Genomic DNA, 12,053 nt, shown 5'->3' on the forward strand with positions numbered 1-12,053 from the left:
AAATGGGAGAATTTATGATATGTGAATTGTATCTCAAAAAAAGCTATTTCATAAAAAGAAAAGATTTTACAGTGGTAGCATAGTTTAGTGATTATCCTTTGTGAGAGCAGTGAATAGAAGGGAGTTTCTCAGTGTTGATAATGTTCTGATTCTACTTATGTGACTTTGTTCACTTTGTGAAAATTCATCAAATAATATACTTTTCTTTTTTCGTGTCTTGTATCTTGATAAAAAATTTACTTTTAAAACAGACAAATACATACCAACAGGTGGACCTGCTGGCACAACACATTTCTTCTCCATTCGTGTAGCAGGAGGTGCATTCTGGTTCTTAGCAAGATTTTCCTGTATTAATTCCTGAACCCGAGCTTCATTAATTTTGGGGAAAGGAAGAATATGAACTCGCAAATGAGATCCTTCTGTTGGGCGTGGAACTTTCTGAAATGCCATATGAGGATTTGGATTCTCCTGCAACATCAAAATAGTAAATTATTTAAAGTTAAAATAACAATGGCAGATAGTCAGAAAGGGCAGAGGAGCACAGAGGGACACATACTGAAATCAGACAGATCAGTGATTATACTATATACATTCATATATATATGCCAAAACACAGAGTATCAGAACCAAACTTCCTCCATGATCTATTGGCAGCATCTGAGACACCTGGTCACTTGTCTTCGTCTTCCACAAACATTTTCTTTACTTGATTTCTGGGTCTTTTTGCTACTTCTTTGTCTATGTCCTTAATCTATTAACAATGTGAATACCTCAGGGTTCAGACCTGACTCTCTTTTCTATTAAAACTTTGCTCTTTGGTGATCACTTGCAATCTCCTATCTGTTAATCATAAAACACCCTATGAGTTACAAATTCTTACTTCCAATCAAGCTCTCTCCTGAACTATATACCGATCTAATGAATTATTCAAATGAAGTATTAGCCCTTGGATTTAAAATAAAGTCTTCACTGTATGTCTAAGATGGCGCTCTTAATCTTTACCTATCTCTAAATCTGCATTCTTTAGTATTCCCCAGTTCAGTAAGTGTTACGTTTATATTTTTCTAATCACTCATGTGAATAGCTTTGTGTAATCTTTAATGCCTTTCTCTAATATCCAGTTATCCATTCCGCTGCAAACTTGCGGACTTTACTTTTCAAATATCTTTATAATCTTTCCATCTTTCATTGACACCTTGTTTCATTCCAATACCTCTCCTACTATAACAATACAATCGTCTCCTACCTGGTCTCATTGCTTTCACCCTTATTCCCTCCCTCAACTCTGTAGACAGAGTGATCCAGTTAAAAAGTATGTCAATTTGTCACATAACTCCTCTTTTCATTCAAATGGTTCTACATCTCAATCAGAGTAAAACTCAAAAGTTTTTACAGGGTCCTATAGGATCTGGCCTTTCTACACAATTTTTTGCCTTCATTCATTCTGCTCCAAATGCACAGACCTTTTTGTTCCTGCCTCGAGGCCTTTGCACTTAGTTGTTCCCTCTGTCTGGAGTGCATTTCTTTGCTCAAATGCCATCTTTTCTTGCCATCCTTTTTTAAAATTATACTCTCCCCCAAACACATTGCTTATTCCTTATTATATTTTTCTCTTTAGTGCTTATCACTATGAATTTTATTTAACTTATTTATTCTTCTCTCACTAAAATGCAGCTCCATTAGGTCAGGTGTTTCATTCAATTAAAACAATATATATTCTTTTGTCTTCTGCTGTATATTGATTACATCAAGAAACTGTCTGCATGTAGGAGGTATTCTAAATGATTTCCTACTGAATTCTGATGAGTGGTACAAAAGATGAAACACACATCAAAATTGCAACAATTTAATTAAATGTGTCAGCTAATGAATTTTTATTATTGTTATTGTTTTTGGTGCTGGGCCTCTGGCATGCATCCATTGAGCTATATCCCCAAACTCTATCAGCTAATATTTTAAAAGATTTAAGACTGGCATGAACTTTTATTTGGCACCTAGTTAAGTGGAATTATATTTCAAATAATATAGACAGAATGGAATTCAGCCTTTCTATAAAATTCTCTAGAGAAGATTGCTTTACAACCCTTCTTAAGCCAATTAGCTAAGCATTAGTTATCTTTTAAAACCAGAAAGTGCCTATTCCCACTGAATCTGAAATCATGTTGTAGATTAAACTCGATATTACCCATACATCCTCCTGACAGTTAAAAATGGCCAACTGTCATCCTTTATTAGAACTGCTCACCACAATTCTTTTTGGCTTTGTGGCCCAGACCCAGAAAAAGAAAAGGCTGGACTAGGGCAGATGATACAGTAAGCAAATATCAGCAATATAATGAAAATACGATTGCCTTAAGTGTAAAAGGTCTGGATTCTAGTTTTTGCTTTACTCATTATATGATGCTGGACAAATAACTTTGCCTAAGATATGTACTTAGGTTATCTTACAAGATTCCTGATAAGATAAAATCAGATACAAAATTTGTTCATACCAAAGTAGCCCTCATGAATGCTTTTTACTAACACTCTACATCATTTGCAAAGACAGGGAAAAATAAATAAGTAAATTCTTACTCCAGTGGTTATTCTTTCTAAAGCATATGTTGAAAAATCTTCAAACACTACTGGTTTGTAACTGAAATTGTTCTATCCAAAAAATGGTACATTTGTTCTCTGTTCATTAGACACAATTACTACCCATATGTTATCAAAAACTGTAATTAATAATTTCCTAAAACATATTGGGCAGATTTTTCTCTAGGCTGGAAAGGTAATTCATGTTGACCTTGAGGCATGAATCATTTAAAGTATATTCTCTACTACTTCTATTTATACCTATTTTTATAATAAAAATAATCAAAATTCAAATGTTTACCATAAAAATAATATTCACTATAAGTTTTAAAACATGAAAACATAAAAGTAGAAATCTCCTTAATTATGCCAATATCTTTTATACATATATTTTATCTGTCTACCTTATGTCTTGTTCCAAAAATGACTTATGGTGATTCAGAAAGTTAAGATTGCATATAACACTTGTAGGCAAAATTCCTAAAGAGTTTGCCATGTAATATGACAAGTTAGTCCTGAACTTAATAGGGAAGAACAAAGATGCAAAATTAGTCAAGGAAATTCTGAATAAAAGTAATAGGAGAGTCAAGCTTTCCATATATCAAAATTTATATAAAACTTATATAAAAAAGAATTAACAAAGTATAACAATTAGCATTAGTGAAGGGCTAAATGATCAAACAGAATAACCAAAGAGCTTAGAAATAAGATTAGACGTGAAAATGTGATAGAAACAGATGGCACTATAATTCAGGGAGAAAGGTAGTCCACTTCTAGTTCATGTCTCTGATTTCAGAATGCCTTGGTTCAAATCCCAGCTTGGCTGCTTTCTATTATTATGAGCTGGTACAGTGTCAATTCACTTACCCCATTGTGTTTTAGCTTCCTCACATGTACTGAAGATAATACTGTGGTAGCTACTTCATAAGGTTCTTGTGAGGATTGTTGCAAGCTGTTACAGGAAAGCTCTTCCAACACAGATGCAGTGTCTCTCTTTCCCCTTCCCAGAATAAAACTAAAAGCTGTTTTCCAAAAATCTAGATTGCATTTATTTGAAAAATACTTACTCATTGCATATTCTTTGGCATGGCATCATACTTCTGAAATTAAAAGCATTCCTTCCTACCAAGAGTCTCATCACATCACCAGCTACTTATATTTTAATAACAACAACAACAGTAATATTAGTAGTAGTACCCAGTAAGAGTTTAAATATATATCACCTTTGATGGTACTGTTATTAACAGCCTTTCCATATGCAATCAGAAATACTACAAAACAAATTCATACACAATCAGAATAACAAGCCATTTAAAAATATGTTAAAGTTCAAAGTTGAGGCAATTTGTAGTTGTATTAAAAATTCTACACTAAAATACAGACCATAGGTTAAATCTGCTAAATTATGGTAATTCCAATTGTTTTTAGAAGATTCAAAAAAGACTCACATGCCCTCAAATCTCATGTTTGGTTTTCTGGCTGTGTCTGGGCACTGCTGCCCTCTAATGGTCTGCATGATAAATGTAAAGGATTGAATTTGCCAACTTAAAACTAACTAGGTCCCCCGCAAAATACTTCTTCTTCTTTTTCTTTTCTTTTCTTTTTAAATATTTTTAGTTGCAGATGGGCACAATACCTTTATTTTATGTGTTTATTTCTTATGTGGTGCTGAGGATCAAATCCTGTGCCTCACACATGCGAGGCAAGTGCTCTACCACTGAGCTACAAACCCCAGTTCCCCCCAAAGACTTCTTGAGAAGACGTCAATAATGAGAGGGAAATCAGGTTATTGTTCATCAAACTCTACATATTCTTAGGAATATCTCCTCTTATTTGTAACTCCAAATGAATCTGGACTGGTCCCTTGAAAGTTGGTAAGCTCATTAAAAACTAGCCCAACTTTGTTGAACTTTCTTGCTGAAGAAAGGAAATCCCTTCTTTTTCAACAGTACAAAGTAGTAGCCAATTTTTAAAATCTTTGATGCCAAAGAAATGCAAATACAAAGTAATAACCAAAAATTTAGAGAACAAAACACTTATAATAATCCCAGCAACAATTTTGTCCACCAAAATGAGGTACCCAAGAAAGCCTGGCACAATACACTATCTTTTGTGTGTGTGTGTGTATGTGGTGGTTTCTGAGGATTGAATCCAGGGAAGTTGCACTACTGAGTCACATTCCCAAACCCTTTTCTTTCTTTTCTTTTATTTCTTTCTTTCTTTTCTTTTTGTTGAGACAGGATCTTGCTAAATTGCCAAGCCTGGATTTGAACTTCTAATCCTGCTACCTCAGGGTTGTAAATCACTGAGATTATAGGTGAAAATGAACTATCATTAAGATAGAATTTTGGATAATGATTTTCAAGAATGGTCTCTGTAATGCAGATTAAGAGTACAGTACAGGGACTGGAATTGTAGCTCAGCACTCACACACCTAGCATGTGTGAGACACTGGGTTCAAATCCTCAGCACCACATAAAAATAAATAAATAAAATAAAGGTATCATATCCATCTACAATTAAAAATAAAAATTAAAAAAAGAGTAAAGTACAGTGATGGGAAATTCAATGATTTTTCATTTTTCTTGAAAAAATGATATTCATCATCTGGTCTGGAAACAGATTTTTCTCTTTTTTCTTTCCCTTTAGCAGACTAGCTGTGAATGTGTAGGGCTGAGAATATGCTCCAAATAAAAGCCAAACAAAGCCAAATAAAGCAAAAACCCCTAGCCCCCCAGAAATTTCAAAGTAGGCAACAGTCACATGGAGAAAAAAAAAATCTTTCTTCACATTGGTCTTATCAGTGAATGACAAATTAGTGTGAGCTTGTTAGAGGTTACCAAATTTCCCAGATTAATTCAGATGTTTTAAATGACTTAGCATGTACCAATTACACCTAGAGCTATGTGGGTTAGTAAATTTTACACATCCTTTCAAACAGTTGAAGATAATACCAACACTGGAGTAAATCATTAAAACACTGTCAAAATGTAACTGGACTCTTTCCAGTTGCCTGGCAGTGTATACAATGTAATGAAACATCAAACAAATTTGCTACCTCATAGGCCTTTCAATGATCACCCAGCTGAATTAATGTCTTATCCTTAAATGCAAATAAATTTGTATTTAGTATATCTAGTGTGTTGACCGTCCTAAATAAGCATTTGTTTCTTAACCTCTGCACTACTGACGTTTGGCCTTGATAATTCTAAGTTTGGAGTGGGATTGGAGTGTTTTGTGCATTGTAAATGTTAAGAAGCATCTCTGGCCTATACCCACTAGCTAACAGTAGCACATCCCCTCCAGCTGCAACAATCAAAAATGTCTCCAGACATTGCCACATTTCACGAGGTGGGGCAGAGGAGGATTGCCTGGTGCTGAGAGTCATACTCTCACTCAAGACTCCAGATGGAGATTCTCTATTCTAGGACAAGTAATTCTGTCACAAGCACCAAGGGAGCATACAATGATGAGCTAAGAGACCTATATTCTCCTTTGCCTGCTGAAATGCAAATTTAAAGCACCATGAAATACTACAACACACCTATTAGAATGATTAAAACAAAAACAAACAACAACAAAAACTGATAATACCAAGTGCTGGTGAAGATGTAGAGCAAACTGGAATCCTCATATATTGCTGTGAGAATGCAAAATAATAAAGATACTTGAAAAAAGAGTTTGACAGTTTCTTATAAAGTTAAATGTCATATCCATATATTCCATCATCCCACTCATAAATATTTATCAAAGACAAATGAAAACTTATATTCACACAAAAACCTACATGTTTATGGTAGTTTTATTGATAAAATAAAACTTTGTTATATCCATATAATAAAATACTACTCAGGAATAGAAAGTAATTAACAATTAATACATGCAGTAACATGGATGAATGTGAAATAAATTATATTAAATGAATAAAGCCAACTATAAAAAAAACCACCCTACATAATGATATTAAGGAAAAGGCAAAACTATAGAGACAGAACAGACAAATGGTTGCCAGCAAGGACATTAACTCTCTGGGGTGACAGAAATGTTCTATGTACTCATTATGGTACTAGTGGTTGCATGACAACATACATCTGTGAAAACCTATAAAAATGTACTGAACAAAGTTAATTTTACTATGGATAAATTAAATCACAAGAAACTTGACACAAATGAACAAACTAGATGGGATGGATAGGTCTAAAGTTTGGTTTAGGGTACTTACTTCATTATCATAATCAAGTAAGTTGTTTATGTCTATGTCTTGACTTTCTAAACTATAGGTAATTACAATATTTTACTTCCTTCCTTTAATGAAAAAAATCCCTTTATTCATGGTTGGAAAAAAGTACAAATATGATTTTGGGTTTTTTTTGGTGGTGTTAGGATGCCATTTTGATTTTAACACCTATTTGGTTCAATGCCAGGCAATGAAATATATATAAACCTCAATTAGAAATATCATGTTTATATGAAAATGTCTTCCAATTTTCTTTTAACATTTAACAAAACTTTTGGACAAATTACATACTTTAGCAAATATTTATGTAATATTGCAGATGCAAAGCCATTTAGAAAGATTGTACTAGATTAAAAGTATGTCCAACTGGGGCTGGGGTGTAGCTTTATGGCAGAGCGCTTGGCTAGCATGGGTGGGGGCACTGGGCTTGATCCTCAGCACCACATAAAAATAAACAAATAAAATAAAGGCATATTGACCATCTACAACTACAAAAGAAACAAAACAAAACAAATATGTCCAACTGATTACTTAATGTACAGGAAGGAAAATTTATACAATTCTTATCGTGGCCTACTTTAATGCTCTCATTTTGTATACCGTCAGTAGTCCTTTATAAGTGTATATAAGGAGCATAGGTATGAGGCAGATAAGTAGCTAAATGTGTGCTCATGTAAACATGGGAGATTCTGAAAGCCAAAGTGGGCAGTACTCAGCGTAATTAATAGGAACAGAAAAAAATATATAAATGTGTTGCCAAAAATCTTCATTGTATAAATTCTGACACTACTTATACAACTTGTCTCTAATGGATTTAGTTCTTTCCTTCTCCTTTATTCCACCTTTCCACTGCACCAAAGTTCCCAAATTCTTTTTTTTTTTTAAATAATAATTCAGGAAGCTCCTGAAAGATAGAAGAGCAGCTGCTCCAGTTATAATTTGGATACTCACATTGGCAAAACCTCAGTGGTGAGAAGAAACTAGAAAATTTAGATTTTTTGAGGTTCTTTAAAGGGAGGTGAAGGAGAAAAGCTAGATACACATACCAGACGTCAGTACAATAAAGTATTTACAAACATTTAAATGGATCACCAGGTCTCAATTTTAATCTGATAATAGGAAATAGCCAAATTATATGGTTGGTTCTTGCTTACCAAAAGGAAATTTTAGAAATGTGATTTAAAAAAAAACTTGCCTAGTTAGAAATAGAACCATATGGATATCCTGAACTGACATCAACCCAAAAAAGCAACTTTATCACTACTATAATTTGAATCTTGAATGTTCCCCAAAGGTCCATGTATTTAAGTCTCAGTCACTAGCCTGTGCTGTTATTGGGAGCTGGTGGGACCTTTAGGGTGTGGGGCTTGATGGAAGAGTTAGGTCATTAGAGGTGTGCCTTTGAAGGGGATACTGTGATCCTTGTATGCGTGTGTGTGCGCACTCTCTCTCTTGCGCGTGCTGTGCTCTCTCTCTTGCTTCGTGTGCTCTCTCTCTCTCTCTCTCTCTCTCTCTCTCTCTCATATGTATATGTATTCTTTTCTGAAAGGTATTAGGAAAATCATGCATCTAGAGAATTCCTGGCACTAGTAGGTTCTTACTAAGTATATATTGAATAAATGGAACTAATTACATTAAGTGAAATATACTGGGGACAAAGTCCAAGGACTCATGAAATATAAAGCATAGTTGAAGAGCTCTTACCTAACCAGACAGTCTTTTATACAGTAATAGAATAAATAACTCATTATCATTTCTTTAGAAGTGTCATTTTTAAAGAAATGTGTAGTATTTTTATTTGCCTTTAATAATGTATAATTACTGGGATTTTTTTTTTCTTTTTGGTACCAAGGATTGAGCTGCATCACCAACCCTATTTTGTATTTTATTTAGAGACAGGGCCTCACTGAGTTGCTTAATGCCTCGTCATTGCAGGCTGGCTTTGAACCCAAGGTCCTCCTGTCTCAGCCTCCCAAGCTGCAGGGATTATAGGTATGCAATACTTCGCCTGGCTGCATATTCATTTTATTGCAATTTTCAGTTATGTACTGGTTTAGTGTAAATATATGTATCATAAAATTTCAGTACTAGAATGAAAAGAAAAAAAAAAACTGTCTTTACAATAAAGCAGGCTGGCACATGCCTTTGTATGCATTGAGCACTCATGTAATGGAGACAAACCTACACCAAAACCCAAACTCTATTCACTAACTGGCTATAACACTTTGAAATTCTGGAATAGATGTAAAAGACCTAAAAATAAAAATCTAGTTAATCAGGGATCAGTACGATTTGACTGAACTAATTCCCATTTGACATTTGTTCTTCTCTGAAATCCATCTATAAATCATTCTTACCTGGGACAAGGAAAAAAAACTATCTAATTTTCAGTTTTTTCATATATTCAATACCAGCCCTATTTATCTCAGAGGGTCATTTCTAAGGTCAAAGGAAATGTATGTCAAAACACGTTGTGACATCTATTGGAAAGATCATTATTTTCTCAAATTTAAGGTAAGTCAAGCTGACAGATTAAAGATAAGAATTAGATGAAAATTCTTGAATTTAAAATCTAGATTCCAACCCTTAGTAGCCTAGAACCAAATACTGAAGTAAAATGGGGATAATGACACCTACTTTATAGTGTTGTAAGCATTAGAGATGATGTATTTAAAGTGCTTAATTCCATGCCTGGTACACTACACTAACCACTCAATATTTATTATTATAATGGAAAACCAGAAATTTCTCTTGAGATTTGGCTACATATTAGTTCTACACATCCATCATAAATAACAAAGACTACCACAGAACACAAGTTTTCCTCTTAAAAGAATTCTTTTAATTTTTTTAAGTTTCGGTTTCTAAGGAAGAAGTACATTTATTATATTAGACATAGTTATAAACAACTACAAATGTGTTCAGTTAATAAATGCATGAAACAGATTCTGGCATATAAAGTGTCAGGAAAGCCATTTAGTTATGCTTTTGCTAAACCAATATGTTATGATGTAACATTTAGGAATATGAAATATTGCTTCTTAGTAAAACAACTTATAATCTACAAAAAACAGTCAAAGTATCGCTGTGTTAAGTAATTTAATGTGGAAATTAATCTTTTGACAGGCACAAGAATGCTATGTCTAATGATTTCTGCATGTATTAGTGATATTAACATTCCTTTTATATGCTAGGCAAAGCATATATATTGCCAAATTTATAGTGAATCACTAGCAACTGATAAAACAGGACTTAAAATAAAATTTTCAACTATTAAGCAAGATTTAGATGAGGAAAACTCATAAAAGGATTTTGTTTGTTCATATATAGAACCTTTGAGCTTTGCTTTTATTATCTGTTTTTTAAAGTACTCTTTCCCTCAAAGAAAGGTCAGATTTTGAATGTAAAACTTGAAATTTAGAAAGAATTGAATGGGACTGGGGATATAGTTTAGGAGTAGAATGGGTTTGTAGTATGTGCACAGCCCCCTGGGTTCAATTCTCATTACAGGAAAAGGAAAAGAAAAGGGGAAAGGAAATGAAGACAATTGAATAATATGGCATGAAATTTTAATATTCCTGCTTTTATCCAGTTGCTTCTCAGATTTCAAATTAATATGTAAAAGTTGTGACAGATGACTCAATGCCCAAACAACTGAATTAAACAACACTTACTGGCACCGGGATATTGATCCCCAAGTCCTTCTTAACTATATTTCTTTAAGAATATATCTTCCCACTACTTCTCTTTGAAGTACCAAAGAAGTACCTACTTACTTTACTTAGCAAAAGGACTCAAAGCTGCACAAGCAAGGGAATTGCCATCACTATTAGCCAAAATCCATTATTTCACAAGCATGCAAGTTCCCTGTCACTTCACAGTTAATTTATGCCTAACCACATCTTAATCTTTTGATTTACTGCATTTCCTCTATCCAGGAAATATTTTCACCTTTGGGTTTCTGTGGTCACCAGTCATTTTGCTTTCCTTCTTTCAGTCTCCATTATCTATTCAAAACAACACAACTCAAATAATGTTCATCATTTAGCTGACAATCTCTGTACTACACTGAAGTAGAGCACATCAGTCAATGCCATTTGACATACTTCTGATCTCCAATACATTTAATCTTTTCTTTATGTCTTAAAAATGAGATCATAATGAAAATCACAATGAGGGCAAATGATAAATGGAAAAATTATTACTAAGATGTTTCATAATAGTGATGGACAGGAAAAATATGGTGAAAATGTGCTATTTTGACATAGAGTATCAACTATAATATATTGTAATCTATAGTCCAGAGCAAATAGATTACCACCAGAAATATTAAACTTTTTAGTTTTACAAAGGAAATATTTTATTAATACTTTTAAAATTAATCACTATCTAAATAAATATACTTACTTACATTTTTGAACAGTTGCTCAGCAAGTTCTCTGACATGCTTTGTAATCTTCAATGGGTTATTTTCTTCTAGTTTAATTCTCTCTACTTCAAAAGCTACCAACTTGGAAAAAGAATCAAATGGTAGAACATCAACTCCAAAATATGCTGAATTAAAAATGTATGTGCTAATTTTATACAATTTGTAAAACAAAAAACATCCAAAACATATATTATTTTTATAACAAAATATTGCAGATTTTTACTGGGTTTCACCACTATGCTGGATTATAAAGGTCTACTGAATTCATGGATTGCCTGGTGGTCCCTCCTCAATGATTTAGGGCCCTATTTCTTCTTGAGAAAAGTAATTTCTGAAACTGAGAGATCCTATCATTCCAAAGGCTGTTTGCAAGAGAATTCTCTTACTCAGAGAAATTCAGGAAGTCATAAAGTCTCCAAATATTTCCAACTCACAATAAAAGAACCAATGGTTATGTTAAGGTATTCAGACTCTAGTCCTCCCTCTGCTGACAGTTTGATCTAAGACAAATCATTTAAAACTTCTAGGCTTCAATTTCCTCATCTCTAAATTAAAATAGAAGAACATGATGATAGTCTATTTCCCTATTAACAAAATTTACTGGGAGAACTGTGTAAGTGTAACACATACTTAGAGTGGAGAAAAGAATGCTGATGGAAAAAAACAGATGGAAGATAAAAAAGAAAAGGAACAATATAGATTCTTTCTTCTAGAAACTAATAGACTCACAGGTGCATACACACATATAAAACTACAGCTTTACCTATACTAGGCCAGAATTCAGAAAGACTGTTAATCAAAGGCAAACTTTTT

General features: G+C 33.4%; 1 protein-coding gene across 8 annotated transcripts in view; it reads right to left on the minus strand.

Annotated features, from left to right (window-relative positions):
• SBF2 (SET binding factor 2) overlaps positions 1-12,053 on the minus strand; it is a 438,265-nt gene that overhangs the window by 179,658 nt on the left and 246,554 nt on the right. For 6 of the 8 annotated variants that reach the window (XM_081280887.1, XM_081280893.1, XM_081280888.1 and 3 more), the window contains exons 13-14: positions 11,223-11,321; positions 264-468 (exon numbers count right to left, since the gene is read on the minus strand). In XM_081280887.1, coding sequence (XP_081137013.1) covers positions 264-468; positions 11,223-11,321 — 304 coding nt within the window. Of the gene's footprint in view, positions 1-263; positions 6,215-6,257; positions 10,819-11,222; positions 11,322-12,053 lie in introns of those variants that run through there. The other 2 variants (XM_081280891.1, XM_081280892.1) reach the window with 2 other exon arrangements.

The sequence above is a fragment of the Spermophilus citellus genome (genome assembly GCF_964194105.1).
Source record: "Spermophilus citellus genome assembly, chromosome: 2".
Taxonomy (NCBI): Eukaryota; Metazoa; Chordata; class Mammalia; order Rodentia; family Sciuridae; genus Spermophilus; species Spermophilus citellus.